The following is a 21,314-nucleotide window of genomic DNA, read 5'->3' on the forward strand; positions in this document are numbered from 1 at the left end:
GGGTATGATAGCGGGTGTGACAGGTGTTGTGACATGTAGTGTGACAGAGGTTGTGATAGGTAGTGTGACAGGTGGTGTGACAGTGGGTGTGATTGGTAGTATGACATGTAGTGTGATAACATGTGTAACATGTACTATGACAGCGGGTGTGACAGTGAGTAACATGCCGAGAGGAAATTTCTAAATATGCGAAATGATATTAAAATTGAAAGGAGATTGGTATAAGTATGCTCAGAATGAGGAGAATAACTAGAATTAGGAAACCTTAAGCTTCGATTTCGCCGGAATATCTTGGAGCACCACCATGAAAAGCGGCAACCCCTTACGAGGGTTGTTGCGCCTTGTACGATGGTCGATTTGGAGTGGATAGGGTATCAAATGAAAGAAGATAGAGATCTCTTTCCACCGATACCAACCACACTCAAATCTATCACCGGACGGCAAAATTATGGCCGGAATGAGAAGGAGAAAATGAAGAAAAAAAGGTAAAACAATCTAAGGGTGTTAATTGGTGTGAATGGTGCGGTTTATAGGTGATACCGAACACCAAACCGTTCTATTTATTCGGTTTGGTTCGGTTTGGTTTTTCACTTTTTTTTTCAAAAACCAATTGTGTTCGGTTTGGTTCGGTTTGGTTTTTCTCTGGTTTATATCGGTTTTTCTTTCAGTTATTTTATAAAGAAAATCGGAGTTTCTTTCCTTGTCTATCTACTTGATTCTTAACGAAATAAAAAGAACATGCGGACAGATTTGAAAAATTCTATTTACAAGATATAGTTGCTTCACAAATGCATACAATTGAAAAAAGCCACTAAACAAGTTATACCACATTAGTAGGCATGTTGTGGTTCCAATGTCTAAAATTCAAAATATTAAATTTTGACCGTTAGAAGTGATCAACATATTTAAATACGGATATGGTAAAAAATTCATCTAATTTTGATAAAATTTGGGTCTCGATCGATGTGGTCAACATTAACTTAATTTCATCTAATTAAGTGTGAATTCGTTCTTACCCCCTCCTTCTTGACTAGTTTTAGTGGATTCTTTCACGCACACACTCTCACATATATGTGATGTAGCAGCTCGTGTAAAATTTTCAAAAATTTTACCTTCCAGGGATAGGGCTACCCATAGGCCCATAGGGGATAATAAGCGTAAAAAGGGTTGACCGCCTTGATCGGGACACAAACGTTATCGAAAATATGTGATTTTTTTACCACAACAATATTTCACTATACGTAACGCATCATGCGGACAGATTTGCAAAATTCTATTTATAATATATAGTTGCTTCACAAATGCATACATTTTGTAAAAAACCACTAAACAAGTTATACCACATTAGTAGGCATGTTGTGGTTCCAATGTCTAAAATTCAAAATATTAAATTTTGACCGTCAGATGTGATCAGAATATTTAAATACGGATATGATAAAAAATTCATCTAATTTTGATAAAATTTGGGTCTCGATCGATGTGGTCAACATTAACTTAATTTCATCTAATTAAGTGTGAATTCGTTCTTACCCCCTCCTTCTTGACTAGTTTTGGTGGATTCTTTCACGCACACACTCTCATATATATGTGATGTAGCAGCTCGTCTAAAATTTTTAAAAATTTTACCTTCCAGGGATAGGGCTACTCATAGGCCCATAGGGGATAATAAGCGTAAAAATGGTTGACCGCCTCGATCGGGACACAAACGTTATCGAAAATATGTGATTTTTTTACCATAACCATATTTCACAATACGTAACGCATCATGCGGACAGATTTGCAAAATTCTATTTATAATATATAGTTGCTTCACAAATGCATACATTTGCAAAAAGCCACTAAACAAGTTATACCACATTAGTAGGCATGTTGTGGTTCCAATGTTTAAAATTCAAAATATTAAATTTTGACCGTCATATGTGATCAGCATATTTAAATAAGGATATGGTAAAAAATTCATCTAATTTTGATAATATTTGGGTCTCGATCGATGTGGTCAACATTAACTTAATTTCATCTAATTAAGTGAATTTGTTCTTACCCCCTTCTTCTTGACTAGTTTTGGTGGATTTTTTCATGTAAACACTCTCACATATATGTGATGTAGCAGCTCGTGTAAAATTTTCAAAAATTTTACGTTCCAGGGATAAGGCTACCCATAGGGGATAATAAGCGTAAAAAGGGTTGACCGCCTCGATCGGGACACAAACGTTATCGAAAATATGTGATTTTTTTTACCATAACCATATTTCACTATACGTAAAGCATCATACGGACAGATTTGCACAATTCTATTTATAAGATATAGTTGCTTCACAACTGCATACATTTGCAAAAAGACCACTAAACAAGTTATACCACATTAGTAGACATGTTGTGGTTCCAATATCTAAAATTCAAATTATTAAATTTCGACCGTCGGATGTGATCAGCATATATAAATACAGATATGGTAAAAAATTCACCGAATTTTGATAAAGTTTGGGTCTCGATCGATAACATATTTAATTATGTATATTAAATATATCTATAAATAATACAATTTCTTTATAATATATATATATTCGGTTTTTCGGTTCGATTTCGGTTTCCAAACATCCCAAACCAAAACCGCACCAAATCTTTCGGTTTGGTGCGGTTTTTTTGCGGTTTGGTGCGGTTTTTTTTTCTTCGGTTTTTTTCGGTTATGGTTCAGTTATTTTTCGGTTTTCGGTTTTCAATTAACACCCCTAAAATAATCTGTAAAATATTTATAAAGTGACTATTTTCTAATTGTGTTTCAAGCTTGTTGACTATTTTCTAATTTTTAAGCAATTGAAATAACCTTTTTATAAATAGGAAATAAGTGATGATTTTTTTTATAATTTAGGATGGAAAATTGTACTATTTTATAATTTGTCCTAAAAAATTAAAAGTGAGCTGGTAAATAAAATAAATAATTACCAATAAAAAATGAATTAATTTGGCTCCGAAAATGTACGGTGATGATAGCTATACGGTTATTAATGTAATCTGTATTCAAACTATATATCTTTGACTAATTGACTCAAAGCACGGTAGATTGTATTCGGGAGAGACCCTGGAGTTTTAAATGGGTGGGCCCCTAATCCACTAATGTAGAGCAATTGTGATATAATTGGACAATGACCACCGGAATAAAGGGGACGATCTCAATTAATGTCGCTGCAGCGTGGGCAACGCCTTTCTGCACAGAAATTCGTGGGTAATTGGCCAATGCCCACGAAAAAAAATATGTGCCCAGTGCCAAATTTTTTTGTAGTATTCGTATGTATTAATGACCTGTAGTATATCTTTCATCTGTTAGGAAATTGATAATGAGTAATTGGGAGTGTTCAGTTCAATCCGAGTCTAACTTGTCAATTATGCATAGTTTTGGTACATCTATCAAGCCTAATTAATTAGCGCCTATACAAAACAAACGGCAAATTGGATTCTACAGCGACCATATGTAAGTTTAATTACGTACCTATTAGCATGCATTATCATGCATCATGCCAAACAGGCTCATGTTTATCTTATTTTACCCATACACTTGTATAACAAGATAATCCCTACGAAAAGGACACCCAAATGGATGCATATCTTAGTCTCGTGTGCACGATTGTTACAAATCGCTTTCTATTAGAAGCCACTGGAGACTAACTCGATCAAATTAAGGACTTGTTAATCAATTTGTTTAGCCATGACATTTGATCTTTGTGCATGCATGGTTGGTCAATATACTTACTTTGATGAATGGAGAAACTATCCCACAGCGAACCAATTTAGGGTTCATTCAGAAATATATGTATGGTCTACATCTTCTAGATCTAAAAATTTTCATAAAATTTCAATAGAAAATGAAAAGAAAAAATATATATATATATTGATCCAGTGCGGTAATCCGTACTTTAGTTTAAGGTACGGATTTTCATTTTTTGCTAACTTTTCGATCGAATTTTCACATCTCCATTGTGCAGTCATTAGATAATAATGTATAGATCACATTTATAAATTTTCAGCAACTTTGGTAATCGTTAAGGTGTCTAATTAAATTAAACTAATGAACGAATTAAATCTGCTGAACTTGAACAGTTCATATTTATAATAGAAAAATACAATTTTAAGTGACTTAGCAATTACTAAATTAGCTGAAAATTTGCATAACTGATATATATATATATATATATTCTCTTAGTATTTGCCAAATTCACTTGGAAGGGATTTGGAATCTGACCAACTTAATTGAATGAAGCTCAACCCCGTACCGGGTTCCTTATCTGATTTGCCGATAAGAGTCGACACTGAAAAATCGGTGTATATAGCACTGCTATAAGAGACTAGCTTGTTGGAAGATTAGTTCCTCGCCATAGTATATCATTATATCATCCTCGAGGCTTAGAGAATTCAATCAAGCAATTATCCACTAGAGGAGTCATCCCTTTCACGATTCAATTAGATTCCACATCACTGTCTAACATTATCTACCAGAAATACTGGCCGGTAAAGATTTAAATCTTATATGGCTACGTACCACCTATCACCTCGATCTATAGAGACTGATGGAAAATGACGAGTCTTCTTTAAGGGAATTGCTTACGGGAGAAGTATATACATACGTGCTGGTATAGGACCAATTCAATTTTTCATCATGAATAAATTATAAATCAATAATACGTTACTGTCATGGATCCAAACTTCTAAACAATGTCAATGTGCATGTTCCATAATTCAACAAAGTGCAGAAGTAAGTGGATTACAAGTTTACAACACTCAGATCAACAACTATACTGCACATTTCTTACATAAACAGAAAATATCGTGCTTGTTTACATTGCATTATTTGCTAGATATTTACCATATTCATAGTAGTTACTTTGTTTCAAATAGCATCAACCATTTAGTCTCTCAATTTGATACGTAATTATGTTGCCATATAAATTATTATATATACCTGCTACATATCACATATGACATACCTCTTTAATATTATTGGCATACCCCTTTAATATACCCGCTACATATCTCATTATTCTGATGAGTTCTTATATGTAACTAAATTTTTACAATTTTCACCTCATGTATGTTAATTATATCATGGTATAATATGATTAGCTGAGTACACTACATTGCAGTGTCACGTAGTGTGACGGGTACACAAAATAATTACTCTATGTTGCCATGCATAGATACGTGACTTTCGATCTGAACTTCATTTACGTACGGACGACATATTGGCTCTTGGATTGGCTAGTCTTCTAATCACTGAGGAAATATCATCTTTGATCTTCTACATTTTTTTAATAGATTAGCATCGTGTTCTCATCGACATGCACGTATAATTGTACATATACATTGAATCGTTGGTGATTTAGACGTGCAGAATGCATATTTCATGTTTTTTAATAATGAAACGAATTAATTTGGCTTAAAGCCGATCCGAACACAGAGCTCATTAACAATCACTCCGACAAAGTCACCGCCGTCAACCCACAACCCACAAATAGCTAGACACTGCTAAAACAACCACCGCTACCGCCGTCTCTCCATCGCGTCATGGAGACCAAGCTTCACTTCCCAATGATCGAATTGAGCAATCAAGCAAACCTCACCATCCTTGAACTCGCATCGCCGTCCACTCTACAAAGCCCCCCGTCACCACCAAGACAATCCCAAGCCTGAATCAAATCAAGAATATCTGATTTCTGGCGGATTAGTATTGGTCAGAACTGAGACGCCTACCATCAAGGGAGCACAAGAAGCAACAAACAACCATGGATTCCCCTCACTCAGGCACTATCTCGACCCATAATGACCCCATTTTCCCCGTCCGGTAACGGCGCAAGGCTAGCTGCTGGACAAGTATGCAAAACTCTCGAGTTTTCTCTCGCCCATGAGAAGCGCGTTCTCTCTTTCGCTAGGTATTGAGTTGTTTGTTGGTCTGAGTTGTGCTTCGGGTAGAATAATGCATTTTTCATGTTAATATGATGATTCATGTTGAAATTGAGTGCAATCTATATAAAAAGGGGGTGGAACACAGGCGGTTTGATGGTCACATTGCAGTGGTAGGAAGCTTATCGCCATCACCTTGTCTGCTTGTCACATTCTAGCTCATTTTCAACTACAAATAATTAACATCAACTCGATATCAAATCAATGTACTGTTTTTTTTTAAGTTGCAGTGAAATAAGAAATTTAAACCAACCCCAGACGTTTCTAAGGTACACAACCAAATTGTTAATGTTGAAAATGAATGTTACCTACCCCATCTAAAATAGAGCAGTGTTATTAGCTTGCCAGTAAGACTAGTCGATTTGTATGATAATTAATTGTAGTCATTTGAGTCATACCAACTTGTTTAATTTGCATAATTTGTGAGAGTACGTAAATAATTATTGATTAGTGTAAAGTTGGTAGTCATCAGGTCGTTTATACCAATTTAGTTGTCATAGTTCATGAAATAAGATTACATCAATAGAGCATATTCCCCTATATATAAGTAGTGTCATTTTCAGGTCATCAATTATATATATATATATATATATATATCAAGTTATTGTACCCTAATTTAGATTAAAGTGTTATAGTCAGTAAGAGTACTCAAATTCCCATATTGAATAAATAATTAAAAAAAAGAAAAAAAAAGTCTATCATGGCTTGTGGTCCTCTTTGTCAATTTTTCCTTCTCTCAAAAAATATAGTGAAGGTGATAGTAATTGATAAAGAAAGAAACTAGCTAGTACGTTTTAGATATCAAATTAATGTTTGGGTTAATCTATATGAGAAAACGAAACTTTTCTTTCATCGAGTTAGCAAATGATCACATCAATTACAGGACTAGCTAGCTAGAAATCTAAGACTTATAGTGAAAATAAACAACGACTTACATCCAGAAGTATCAAAAGAATAATAAAGACTTGGACATCGTTTAATGAAAAGAACCATCACTTAGACTCGAGATTCGGGTCACAATTTGTTGTAGTTCTTAAGTCCTACATTATTGAAAAGGACTTGATCTTTCACTTCTGCTTTTCCCAACTAGCTAGTCCACAACTTATATTAACGAACCATATTATGAGTTTCTTATCGAATTATGTAGCTCAATAATTAACCTTATCGGCAAAAACACCCGTTCAAATAGAGAGCTAGATAGAGTACCGATGTAAGGACATCAGATAGATGCGCTAAATAGCAACTGGACATATCTATTATCACACTTATACGTACACTACCTCTTATCGGACAACCATGCTGTCCATGCACTAATCCGGCGACAGGCAACTCCTCCATTACTAATTTACTATACATATCCTCGTCTCAATAGTTATCATTAGCATTCCCCCAATCTTCACGAGTGACGAGAGCCGGCCAACTCCATCACTTGTTAATTGAAACTGCATATTTCTCATATCACCGATGTCACGTACGAAACATCTTTATGCATGGGAATTATGGCCTACGGCAGGTTACCACTGGACTTCTTTTTTCATTCGATATAACACAGAAATTAATTAATTGGAATGCATGTTTGGGTGACTCGCAGTATAATATTATATGTGTCTCAGCGTCGAGTACGTTTATATTTTGAGAACGGATAGACATGATAGATTCTGTGGTTCTTGATATATATATATATATATATATTAGGGATCTTTGTCTGATGAAATTTTATTAATTGCCGGTTGCAGAACAACAATAGATTGCTGAGAATGACTGCAAATGATGGACGATGGACATGGTTTCGAGGCTTAAATTGCAACGCAATACTAATATATACCTATACGAAACTTATAACTAATTATTGAGATAATAAAATTAAGCATTTACCAATTAGTCAACGAGCGTCAAAATCAAAACGTAAATATATTGAGAGAGAGAGAGAGAGAGAGAGAGAGAGAGTTATACAAATCGGCCTTTTCCATCGAGGACTGAGACGACTGCATGGGAATGCAGATTACCACTGTTTCTGCAACAAGACAACAGACCATTATATTTCTCACTGTGAATTCAGATTTCCTTGTAGGCGAGTCAAGAACATTTCGGATTTGTGCACGCTTTTCTCAACTAGTGGGGTGAGTGAGCTAACAGATGCACTTAGCCATATACAATATAAAAGAACCGATCGTCGCAAACTGCCATATTGAATTCCTCTGATGAAGCCTCTTCACTCATTCAAAACCCAAATTGGTCACATTCATACGTAGAGAATATTCGACAATTTGAAAACTTCAGACATACATACCTAAATATTCTTGACTAACTACTATACGCAATGGTTTAAATATCGGTTATCGGCATCGTATCGGTTTTGTAAAATAATGATATAACGGGGATATATCGAAATATATCAGATTATATCGGATTTATCGTTTTTTGTTAATTTTTAATTTAAATTTAATATATTTATAAACATATACTTCAAAATATTCAAAATATACCAAATAATATTAACTACTAAGTACTAATTGAACAAAAATAGGTGCACAAAAGATAGATTGAGATATTGATTATGCATTCATCCATTATAAATTCTCTCATCATCAGAATCAAAGTCAAAATCATCTTCTCCATTATCTTCATCCTCATCTTTTGAGATAAAATCATCTTCATAAATCACCTTCTGTCTATTTGCGTTGAAATTCCTCAAAACGACATCGTCTCCTTAAAAAAAATCACCAAAAAAAAGTAACAAGAAAAAAAGTCACCAAAAAAAAATCAACGAAAAAAAATTATCGAAAAAAAAGTCTCAGAAAAAAAAAGTCCACGAAAAAAAAAGTCCACCAAAAAAAAGTCCACCGAAAAAAAAGTCAAACGAAAAAAATCCACCGATATATCGCATGTTGACTCGATATTTTGAGTTGACCGATATATTAAGGCGATATGGCATTTATCCTATCGGTTTCTAAATATCACCGATATATCGCCGATATATCCCCGATATATCCCGATATTTAGAACACTGACTATACGTACTCTAGTCACAAGTGAAAAGAAACTATCTAGAAGTAGACATTGACAACTAAATGTATATTGTAGCTTGAGAGTTACAAATGAGTTCCATGGTAATCTGCGTATGTTAACTTACTAAGGATGTGTCTGGATGAGAAAGAAGTAAGTTGAAATGATAAATGAAGAAACATCCAGCTGGATTTGGAAATGAAATGTCCAAAACTTCCATGAATCATATGTATTGCTTGAATGCAGACTAAAAAGCTACGAAGGAATTTGACATAAGATATGGTTAACCATATGTATCGAGACCAACCCCCATCTGGTAGCGTCCTTATTGTGATTGGACATAAGATATCTACGAGGTGTGAGACATTGGAGGCGAAGTTGGTACCTTTGGATAAGAGGAATCGAATCACCCAATAAAAGGTTAAGTTCAAGCTGCAACACATATAAACGTAACGCATATACTCCCATATAGAAACATGAGTAGCCAACCCGCAAATCCACGAGCTTAATTAAGCACCTTGTAGAAGCTCTAAACTAATGAAGATGTAATGGGAGTGTCAATGAAGGCAATCTTTCCAATTCAAAGAGATTAGTGAAGAAAAATACCCCTAGCTAACAACTAATATTTGGACATGTTTAATTTGATCGGGTTGGTCGTGTCTTAATTGATGATTTCTGATTTCATTCTCTCTTGTACTCTGTTTACATATGACATACAAAGTAGGAAACACCTTATAGTTAAAAGAGAACTCTAGGTCTCAGTAATTTATGTGCGAATATTACTTTGTTTAGCAAAACAGGTAGAACCCAGAAATTGAACTATGTTTGTGGACTATTCCCAACTCCCAAGGAAAACAAAAGTGCCCAAAATGGAGATGTGAATAAACATTGTAATCTTTCAAGATATTACGTAGAAGATTAGGAAAAAAATAGTTTATGGAAGGTTTTGTCTAATACAACTCTATATATACACAGACTTACATAACAATGTTTCTACACTCTTTAGCACTCAGAATTCCCTCATAAATAGTCATCAAAAGTTGAGATCGACTTGTAAATACGCACGTTCGTAGTCTAGACGACGGTACTTGTGATCAATGGCCTCAGGTTAGTAGAGCAACTCGATCTGCTACTTTCAATCTTGTTTTGTTTTTGTACTATGCATATACTCCTATTATAACCTCATGTCTATCATTACTCGACTACTCGTTATATGATCATTGTATGTACACTGGTTGATACAGACTTTAATTAACGTCTAAGACTCTAAGATAAAAAATTTAGAGATCGATTGTCACTTGAAACAAAATCATCTAAATAGTAAACTAATTTGCGGTAGTAACCAATATATAGCTGGAAGCACTGTTTCAAGTTTATACTGATCAGTACATATATATATATATATATATGAATGGTTACTTGTTAATGATGTATACGATTTGTGTAGAGATCGAGAGAGATTGTTCATCAATAGAATAAGAAAGAAAGTCAAGAAAGACTCAATAGGTCAACGTTCTTCTGCTTAGTTGTATTTCACCCAACAGTCTACCTTTCCTGATTCCCCAAGTAACTCATTCATATTTCTCCTTTAACCTCAAACCGCTTACATAGATTCTCTCTCTCTCTCTCTCTCTCTCGTGTTCGCCCATAAATACCCCATTACAGCTTGCGTCTGCTTCAATACCCTCTCCATTCCTCTCGATTCTTAAACTCTCGTTCAACGCAGCACCTTTTCTCCTTTTCAACACAACACGTTGTTTAGTGTTTGATATAATTAACTAGCTAGTACTTACATATATATATATATATATATATATATATATTTCTGCTTGATCTTCTTCTTCTTCTTCTGATTTTTTTCGATTACAACTTCTTCTTCTGATTTCTCTCCACCAAAACCAGAACAAACAAACATGGTGGTTGCCTCTCCAAACCTGATTCGAAACGAGAAGATCCAGGTCGTCGATCTCCCCGTCATCGACCTTTCCGCCCCACGCTCAGTGGTCTCAAAGCTCATTGTGAAGGCCTGTGAAGACTATGGTTTCTTCAAGGTAATAAACCACGGCGTTCCCCAAAAAGTCATATCCAGAATGGAGGAAAAGGGTTTTGCCTTCTTCTCCAAAACGGTGTCTGAGAAGCAACGTGCCGGGCCGGTCAACCCATTCGGCTACGGTTGCAAGAACATAGGCAACAATGGCGACATGGGTGAGATTGAGTACCTTCTGTTCAACACAGACAACGCATCCATTGCTCAAAGGTCCAAAACCATCTCAGAAGAACCAACCAAATTCAGGTACATACCAAATTCAGTTTAAGCCTTTTTCTGGGGTTTGCATGTCTTCGTTTTTGCATTTATTACCTGGATCTCCTTCAAGCTTTTTCTGTTTCTGTCTAAATTTTTAACGTGATGCTGTACTTGATGTTTGAGTGAGTTGGTACATATGACTGGTAAACTTTAGGTGGAATATATTAAATGAAGGACGGTCGGAGAAGAAGGTAACAAATTAAAGAGACTAGGGCTAGGGACAAACTGTTCACCAAGGATCGCATTCAAGTCTTCTTATCCACGTTGTTCTATTTTCCTTTTCCAGTTATTCAATGATCGAGAATATTTTTTAAACATAACTTTTGTTGTTTCTACGACGAAAACCAAGTGTATTTCATGCTTTCATAGTCATAAACTCGTCATCGAAACATATTTTGCGGTCAGTAAATAAACTTTTGATCATGCATTCATCTTTTTCCGTTATATAGAATAACTAGGAATATATGTGGTATACTTCTCAAAATTAAGACAACTCGATCGTTAGAAACATGGAACATCCAAAAGAACAGAATTGTTAGAGCAATGATTTTGATGTGAATTATCTAGAGACATAAAAATCCTCTAAGTCACATGGGCAACTACTGCTTAGGGTAAGGTAGTACTCTCCTAGATGGTGGGATCTGTCAGAGACAGACTCGCTCATTAGTCACTCTCCAAACCCAACTAAAAGTGAAATATACATTTTTTGCTCGGAGGGGAAATTTTAACAATAAAAATTGAGGTGACATTATTGAATTCGCAAACCCAGAAAAGGTAGGTAACCTGGTAGGGGCTCGGCTAGTACCAATATATTGTTGTACAGTACTGTTTGTTAATTATTATACGGGAAGTTTCAGAATGACAAGTCAGAGAGACTGGCACATCAACAGCGTCCTATCCTATCCTATCATATATACACTTTTTTTATTGAAAAGAAAAAAGCAAGTGAGAAGAGATGTGACTGGTTTTATCTAAAAAACTATTATTGATCGATAAAGCTTAAACAGAAACTGGAGCACACAGGTCTCTGCATGCTTGTGCTTCTGGCTTCTGGTAGGTACTTGATGAGTTAGATGAGTTCTTAACTGTGTTTTCATGGGGGTGGGGGACCTGTTTGCAGCTCTGCAGTGAGCGATTACATTGAGGCAGTTAGCGATTTGGCATGTGAGCTTTTGGAGGTGATCGCCGAGGGGCTGTGGGTCCCGGACACGTCGGTGTTCAGTAGGCTCATCAGGGACGTCGAGAGCGACTCGGTTTTCAGAATCAATTACTACCCTCCAACGTCATCGTCGCCAACCTCCAAGGTCGGATTCGGGGAGCACACTGACCCTCAGATTTTGACTCTCCTCAGATCCAACGATGTCGGCGGCCTCCAAATATCGCCGCAGGACGGTGTATGGGTCCCGGTGCCGTCCGACCCCGCTGCCTTCTGTGTTAATGTGGGTGACGCTCTGCAGGTAATAGTCTATATATGAATAAATGCATAAATAAATGAATATACGAATGAAACCTAGCTAGCTTCATCTCTCTCTCTCTCTCTCATCATGATAATCATAACAGTAAGGGGAGAGGCATGATTTGATTGAAAACTGATAATTGATATGGTTACTGGTTAGTCACTGCCGGGGGCTTTTGACTGGATAGTCTGCATGCATTACATTAAGTATAGCTTTTCTGTATTGATGGCATAGTGAGAGCCCACCATATCAGTTCTCCAACCAATTACAGTACCCAGAGGCCTCTCTTGGTCCCTAGCTAGAGTAAAATTGATGACTAGCCATGTTTGTGCAGCAGAAGCAGAACCTTACTGAATTGGGTTAGATGGGGATGGCAGTGCTGCCATTTATGGTGTGTTTGGTATTCGGCAAACTCATAAAGAAGGGCACTATTCTTTTTCTTTTTGTTTAGGCTTTTCTTTGAGTAATTACATCTCTGAGGAATAAATCTTAACAACTTCTTCACTTCCCTTGTTGAGGTTAGTATTATATTACCCGTTAATAGTGTAAGAATTCATGGTACTTTGAATTTGGGTTTAGGAATAGTAGTAATTGGGACCCTTTTCAATATAGGAGCATGTGGTAAAGACTTGGAAGGTGTATGGTAGGATGGTTTCATGCCTTCTGTTAGTACAACATTCATTAAGTTAGATGATGCTTTCACACCTAACAAAGATCTTTCTGTAGTACATGCAGTTTTTTTCTTTTCGAAATCTTATTGTGAAATCAACTGGATAGCTTCCTAATTGATTAACTGTGCTTTGATTGAAGGCGATGACAAATGGAAGATTTGTGAGCGTAAAACACAGAGCTTTAACCAACTCCTTCAAGTCAAGAATGTCGATGGCGCTTTTCTCAGGCCCTCCTCTAAATGCAAGCCTGACAGCTCTCCCAGAAATGGTCACACCAGAGAACCCTCTTATCTACAAACAATTCACTTGGGCCGAGTACAAGAAAACGACTTACTCTTTGCGCCTTGGCGACAGTCGTCTTAATCTCTTCAGAATCTCTTAATTTATGAAGAAAGTGTGTTCTAAGCATGCAGCAGTAACTTAAGCTAGCTAGTTTAATAGTTCTAAAGGTCAAGTTCTTTATCCTTAGTTTTTATTTTTTTTTCTGCTTTGCATGCAGGTACATTTTCCCTAATTTTTGTTGCGAATTACGAACTCACGGATTTTGCTAGTCCACACTCTACACTTAGGGATGGAAAATGGGTAGATGTACTTATCAGTCTCGTTAATACAAAAGGAGAAAGTAAAATAAAGAGTTACATATGTGTTCTTCAGAGTTCAGAGTTCGGTCAGATTCATGACTCTATTCTTGCTATAATTGACCTGAAAATGATACATCAACGGTCAACTAGTAATAGCAAATTGCTTAGGATTCTCTGTGGATGATGTAATTTGAATGATATTATAGGATTCTAATCATGAATTAGTGATGAGTATGATTATGCAGCACGTTATTTATTTAGTTCTTTCACAATCGAAACCAAAGGCGGAACCAAGGGAGCTGCCCTCGCTCATTTTTTTTACCATTGGCGATTGGAGGGGTTTTTTTTGTTTTTATTATTAATTTTTTATCCTAATTTAAGGCTTGATATAAGTTAATGGTGATAGTTGATGCGACAATTTAATCGATAGTAAAAGCTTTAGACATATATTAGAGTAATTAGATGAAGACAATTTGTACCAAACACTATTAAAGTATATGTATACTAGATCAAGTGATAATATATGAACAAATATACACGTTTTTATTCGGTAGTCATACCAACTCATTATTCTCATATCCATTTTAGACCACTCTTATTGTCGTGAGTCCCTTAGTTTACATTCCACTTTCTGACTCTCTAAGAACATCAAGCATCCAGTCTCGTTTCCCTTTACACCACTTTTGATGACAAATTTTGACATACATATTTTAAGAATAGCATAGTAAAAAAACATTTACACTTCGCGCAAATAGTTAAGACGATTTTTTTGCCCCTACTGATATAACTCTGGTTCCGTCACTGATCGAAACATACCAGCTGGCTAGGAACAGCCAGGCAGTGTTATCCTGTTATCAAACTTTGTGGAACCAACATATCCCTGTACAACTAATACGGTGCATAGCTTCTGGGTCGTATTCTCAATGGAAAGAAATCATTGTACAAAAAATGGACCCATACAATTTTTTTCGCAGTAGGGTATCCTAAGATGATGATTTTAGAATTTCTGGTAGCTAGGCGAACTACTCAATTGGAGGTCCTTCTTTCCCAGCCAATAAATCTCTCCGCTGTCTTCTGGAGTGTCCAGACTCCAGAATGCACCACTATATTCCTCAAACCAACTATAAAATGGCAATTCTCATTTCCGTTGATTATATTTGGTGACTGCATGTGCTCTAACATCATTACAGTGACTAGTGATAATGATAGCACCCACAGTTTATAGAAAGATCGATACAGGGATACACGAACTTAACCCAAATCGATCTATATCATCTGGGATATGATGTGTAAACAGTTCAGAACAAAAAGAAGATGATTTATAAACAGTATATAGATTACACTACTAGCAAGAGTGGGGTAATTTCCTAGAAAAACCAGGAATGTGGCCCCAAACTGCTTCCTGCGACCTCAACCAAAGTGAGTGAGCGATGATTTCCATCTTTCATTAATGGAAATTTTTTGATGTAGTGAGTAATAGCTCCGGTTGTTCCATGTTCAAGAATTCTTGTTTAGGCAGTTCATACCATCCATACATAACGTTTTGATCTAAGATTTCAATTCTTACATGTTTCGGCAGTAGTTAGTATATTGTTCCATGGAGCTAAGGTCCAAAATATAGAAGAAACAGGTGTTTCCACGACTCTACCGCCCAATCAATTATGTTCCACTTAATCATTGTTTCATGGCCACATATCTTTCCGGTCAAGGAATGGGAAACCTTTCTCTTGTTACATGAATCCAATTTTCATTTCATCCGGAAAAAGCCATATTTTTCTCAACAATGTCTTTGTCATTTGATCTAATAGCGTTTTGTTAGATAGGAACAGCTTTGATAAATATTTATAAAATCGGGTTTAGACAAAGTTTAACTTTCTATTTGAACTCGTATAATCCTAGTTTAAGTTGCATTGTCTTTGTGGTTATACTATGATGATTGACAATAATATCATACATTAAGTGGCCCAAGATTGTGACCCAAGATAAGATTAAGTACATAAACAATAGAAAGTCTATATGGTCGGATAAACATCATTCTGATACGGTTCCATCTGGATGAAGGTTTAAAGTCTTTAAACTTCCACCCCAATGGAAATTAAAAGGGAAGAATGATAAATCCAGTAATAAGGCAAATGTTGTTTGACTGTAGCAATCATGGTACATGAAACTGACAATTTGTTAAGCCCCTACAGATTCCAATGGGCTGAAGGCTCTATTAAAACTTGGCCTCCCTTCAATGAATGTTTGACACAATTATTTATTTTACACATGCTGGTTGTTAGAGAGAAGTCAGCTCCAAAATCATGTTTTCGAGCTCCTGGATGCACTCCGGGGTGTAACTAGCTAGTAGCTACCCACAATGAGCATAAAGATATCCTTGTGACTAGACCTGAATTTGAGACCTTCTGGAACACTTTTTTTTACTGGTTTTGATGAGCGCACAAACACAAGTCTGGAGAAGTTCATAATCCTCGTCCCAAAACAAGAGTGCTGCCTTCTCAGGGTTCTCCAAAAGCATTTTTGAAGTTAGGTAACCGGCAATGGTCCATGTCTGGTGAAGACGGGATTGCTTGCCTATAAATCTCCCATTTTTTGTATCATAATATTCAGGCCAGTGATCCCCAGACAGCCTCTTCTCTGCCAAGGCAACTGCCTTCTCTGCTAATTCTGTCTTTCCCATCTTGATGCAGGCCAATGTGAACTAAGACAACAAAAAACAGAGAATCAGGTAGTAGCAAATGGTATATACAGATTTAAAAGAGAATCATTTTGAAACCAATGAAACTTTAATTGGTGTTCCTGCTTTCCATGTACTCCTATGATTCCCTTTCAATATTTTCTTGTCCAATAACTCTCACAATTGTCTTAACTCTAAACCATCTCTCCAAAAGAACATAAAAGTGGACGAAAGTTAATATGAAATAATTTGTTTACCTGCCACAGGAGTGTTGGCCAGGATCCGCCATTATGATATGACCATGGCCTGCAATTGTAGACAATTAAGTGCATAAGCAAAAATATCACTAACGAGAATATGGTTATGCTCACAATCAGAAGACTGGAGCACTGTTTAACCAAATGGAATAAAGAACGTAAAATTGAGAGTCTCACGTATTCTTTGGGTCAGCACCAGTAACTATACGCCATTCTTCATACTCCATGGCAGGGTAACAAATCTTCAGAGGCATTTGAGCCACAAAATCATCCCATTTGGTCTCCATCAAATTCAAAATACCCTCATTCTGTTGTTGGGTACCAAGAGATGATACAATAGACCAAAGATTTCCGAGAGTGAAGAACCTAAAATCCATATGGGCAGGTTGTAAATTGCCAATGAGGTAACCACCTTCATCAGGAATCCAGTCCACCAACCAAGAAGGAATTTGATCTGGATAGATATTGAATTTATTGACGGCATCTGTAGAATACTCCTCTGTCTTATAACGGTAAATCTCATTGAGTTTCTTCATATCCACCCAATAGTACTCTCTAATGTGAAAAGAAAGTGCACTCAGTCGATTGTTGACTGCAGCAACCAGATTTTTTGTTCCATCGTTGACAATGAGCATTTCACGGGAGCAGCGTAGAGCTGAGTAAAATAATGCCTGCCAAATTGCTGTTATAAGTTAATTGAAACACATGGATACAAATCATTCAAAACAATGGGCTACAAAAACAAGAATAGCGCAGCAGAGAAACTCTCCATCCAGATTCTTTAACAGCCAAAAACTACCCACTTAATCTATCATATAAAAAGGCAACATGCGTGAGAGAAATACTCTATCCAGTTTCCTAGAGAATTATCCTCACAAAGGCCTCTGATCAGATGCATACATCGTGTCTAATGGTTTTAAAGTGAGAAGAATTGGGTTTTCTCCTAAAATCCTTTAATTGTAGCAACATGGTGATTTATTTATGAAAAAAAAAACCAAAGAGAAGTTGTGGACCAACCCAACTCCTAAGACAATTACAGTACAAGGTTTTAGGGCTTTGACCGTTTCTAACTTACTTGGATTTCAAGGGGGTGTCCATGAATACCCATCCTTCTGTCAATCATACAGGAACCATCCGTCACTAGCAGAGTAGGAAACATGTCAAATCCATCAGTTAAACAGAGATTAAGTATCAATCTTATGCCTGTCTGGACATCCACCCGTTCTTGTAATGTATAGTCACCTGTGATTTTTCCATAAGCTCTCAACATAATTATCCACCACAAACCTGCCAAAGTAGCTCAGTTAGACATTGACTATGATGGCAATTGAAAGATCAGCAGATTAATAATCTCTCCTAATCTATATAATGCCTCCCCCAGCGTGTATAATCAACGGAGTAAGATAAGAACTAAATAAATGGATATGCAGCATTTAAGTACCACTCGTGGACTGGAGTGTAGCAATCCAAATATAACTGAAGTTGAACATTATGCATCATAACTAGAAAAAATACAGTTATATTACCTGAATCAACAGGTGCAACACGTCCAATGGCTGATTCGCCAAAGTCAGGATCTAAAACTTCCTCAAATTTTCCATCACTTCCATCAAGAGGAGCAGTCTTAACTTTGAAGCTTGCCGGCATCAACCCTTGCCCAGGGCTGTAACAATCGACTGTCTTTTCCCAGCTCTAAAAAAACACCATTAAGAAAAATACTTGAGTGAGATGCCATGAATACGTCCGATTCTCGATGAGGTACCACAACGCATAAAACACAATATAAGGCCGTGGCAAGTCCTACTTTCATCACAACATGTCACAGTAGTAGAATTGAACTAACAAAAATTCCACATAAGTACTGAAGGATAGAATATATCCAAAAGCTACTTTCAGAACAAAGTTGTATTAGCAATGGGTTGAAGAAATTCTTCCCAGAAAGCAGAACAATTGACATCATTATCAAAATTAACAATGAACAATGGCCACCATCTGAAATCAACATTGAATTCAACAGGATAAACCAGAAAAATGCTACTGTCATAAGAAACTTTGAAGCAGAAAGAGACATCCGTATGAAAACATATCTAACCATTCTAACTTCAAGTGCAGCAGACATTCCTGATCCCATTCTATACAACATTGAATTCTGATTCTAGCAGAGTTAATTAGCATATTCAAGACCTTGACAGCTTTCCTTGCGAAGCAGAAGAGTTTACAGCACTATCTCAACTAACACTTAACAATGGTCACCTTCTGAATTTTACTGCTGTGCTTTTTTACAACGAGATCAACCAGACACTACCAATTTTACTTAATTAGCATTGTCATAATAATTGAAGGCGAAAAGACACTTCCACATGGTGAATGATATTTGATCAATGACATTGTACAAATTCATTCTTTTTCGTTCCATTTAATAAAACATAGATTCTGTGTAGCACATTACTTATAAAAAAAAAAGCAATTGGAAAGTTAAATTCATTGAGTCACATCAAATTAATGAGATATTTTACAGATATGATACATCATCAATTATGACAGCCATATGATCCACAGGGGAAATGAAAATCCACTTCATAGTGTATAACCAAGCAGCAGCTACCTTAGATACAAAATGTAAATCCAGACAATACCTGTAACTGCAATGTGTGAAGAAGAAAGTTCTTGACAATCTCAGGCTCTCCATTAAGCAAGAAAGCAAGTGCCGAGGGAACAAAATCCCGAATAAAGACCTGATCATAATTGAGCGGCGTCTTGTCTGCTGGATCAATAGCGGCAAGAGTTCCCACCGGATTCCCACAATAATCAACAACCGATTCTCGAAGCAAACTCCACGCCTCCTTTTCAGTTTCGGACAACTCTGTCTCAACTTTGGAGTCATTCAAACCCTTGGAATCACCTATATTTACATTTACATTTGCGCCATTAACCTCTACCCTAGACTCTTCTTCTTTGACAACATCACCGTTACCGGTCTCAATTCTCTCTATCACCAAAGGTTTCACATTCAAGCCACCTTGAATATAAATACTCTCAAACGACTTCCCGTTAACCTGACTATCAACCGAGGTCGAGTGGTTCCTAAAATCCGACGCCACATTCCGGATCACTAAAACACCTCTCTTAACTCTATTTACACCACTATAACCAACCCTAGGCTGATGGCTCCACTCCGAATCGGACACATTAAAACCTCTCCGATTCGGATCAATTCCACGTATACACCCTACACTCTCACCACTACAGCTCCTAGATCGTAATTTCGACACATTATCAACAACTGCACGGCTCAATTTCGGCCCCGAGGAACCGAAAGTTGAAGCGCTCCTGTAGCCATAGCCCATTAGAATTCTACAACACGGCCTCATGGTGTAGACTCCAATACAATTGCTACTGCTCATCCTAGTATCAGTGTTTTTTTTTTTACAAATTGAATCGTGATTTAGGTAAAATTTGCTTCTGTTAATCTCGGAAAAATTAGAGGTAACAGAGATGCAAATACTTGTATATATATCTGAGAATTTGCTAGAAGAATGAAAATGATGAAGAAAATAGAAAATGGAGATTTACTTACAGCTGATCTGAGCGAAGAGTTTGAATGAGTGCTGGGAGAGAGCAGTGTGTGTTTTCAAAAGGGAAGGTGTAGAATTGCGGTTTAGCGTTTGGGTTTTTATAAGCAAAGAGGGAAAGGGGAAAGTTCGATTGGAATGATTTAAAGTACGGTTATACCCCTGCACGTGCGGCGTGTTTGGTGGAAAAGTCTAATGCGTGACCGGGGGTAGGACGGTCTTTGTCTTGTTGATTTCTGAAATCGATCAGATTGTCGGTTGTAGGGCCGACGGTAAAAAAAAGGGCGGAAATAATAAAAGCGCGCGTTTGGGGGGGAGAGTCGGGACGTGGCGGGGTGTGATTGGGTTGATTTGAGTTGTTCAAACAGTGACGGGAAAAATCTGTTTGAGTTTGAGGACAAACAAAAAAAATGGAGGGAGCAACGGTCAACATGGAAACGTGTGTTGGAGGATTGAGTGGCGGGCCGGATAACTACGCCAACAAATCCCACACGTTTTTGTAACGTGATTTTGATGGAAGTGTCTGACGGCGACTGGGTTCAACTTGCAAACATGGTAAACGCCTTGGAGCATAGATTTGGCTCTAGTCGTAGTTTAATTATTGGGCCAGAGGGGAGTCCGGTTGTTTTGGGTGTTGGGGAATGGTCAAGGCCTTGGGAGCATAGATTGGGCTCTGTCGTAGTTTTAATTCTGTGATTGGGCCAGAGGAGATTTCACAGTCCGGTTGTTTCGGGTGTTGGGGAATGGTGCGCTCTATTATCGGCCTTGAATCTAGCTTAGCCCTTGCATGTGGGATCAAGTAACATAATTGTTAAGACTCGAGAGTTAGCATTTTT

At 36.9% G+C, this 21,314-nt stretch overlaps 2 protein-coding genes across 5 annotated transcripts; one reads left to right on the forward strand and one right to left on the reverse strand.

Moving 5' to 3' along the window:
• The first annotated feature begins 10,644 nt into the window (after positions 1-10,644).
• LOC126791393 (gibberellin 2-beta-dioxygenase 2-like) lies at positions 10,645-14,172 on the forward strand. Of its 2 annotated transcripts, XM_050517841.1 has the most exons (4): positions 10,645-11,251; positions 12,384-12,720; positions 13,531-13,785; positions 13,891-14,172. In XM_050517841.1, exons 1-3 carry the CDS (start codon positions 10,872-10,874, stop codon positions 13,771-13,773), a joined length of 960 nt encoding a protein of 319 aa, XP_050373798.1. In that variant the 5' UTR covers positions 10,645-10,871; the 3' UTR covers positions 13,774-13,785; positions 13,891-14,172. The 2 variants fall into 2 exon arrangements, with proteins under 2 accessions (XP_050373798.1, XP_050373797.1); XM_050517840.1 differs by having other exon boundaries at positions 13,531-14,172.
• Positions 14,173-15,965: 1,793 nt separating this feature from the next.
• Positions 15,966-20,538, reverse strand: LOC126790240 (alkaline/neutral invertase A, mitochondrial). 3 transcript variants are annotated; one of them, XM_050516404.1, is made up of 7 exons: positions 19,543-20,538; positions 18,433-18,598; positions 18,149-18,193; positions 17,982-18,046; positions 17,084-17,577; positions 16,907-16,955; positions 15,966-16,673 (listed from the first exon to the last, which is right to left on the reverse strand). In XM_050516404.1, exons 1-7 carry the CDS (start codon positions 20,308-20,310, stop codon positions 16,356-16,358), a joined length of 1,905 nt encoding a protein of 634 aa, XP_050372361.1. In that variant the 5' UTR covers positions 20,311-20,538; the 3' UTR covers positions 15,966-16,355. The 3 variants fall into 3 exon arrangements, with proteins under 3 accessions (XP_050372361.1, XP_050372360.1, XP_050372362.1); XM_050516403.1 differs by having other exon boundaries at positions 17,982-18,193; XM_050516405.1 differs by having other exon boundaries at positions 16,487-16,673; positions 17,103-17,577; positions 17,982-18,193.
• Positions 20,539-21,314: the final 776 nt, after the last annotated feature.

This window comes from Argentina anserina, chromosome 4 (genome assembly GCF_933775445.1).
Source record: "Argentina anserina chromosome 4, drPotAnse1.1, whole genome shotgun sequence".
Classification (NCBI taxonomy): Eukaryota; Viridiplantae; Streptophyta; class Magnoliopsida; order Rosales; family Rosaceae; genus Argentina; species Argentina anserina.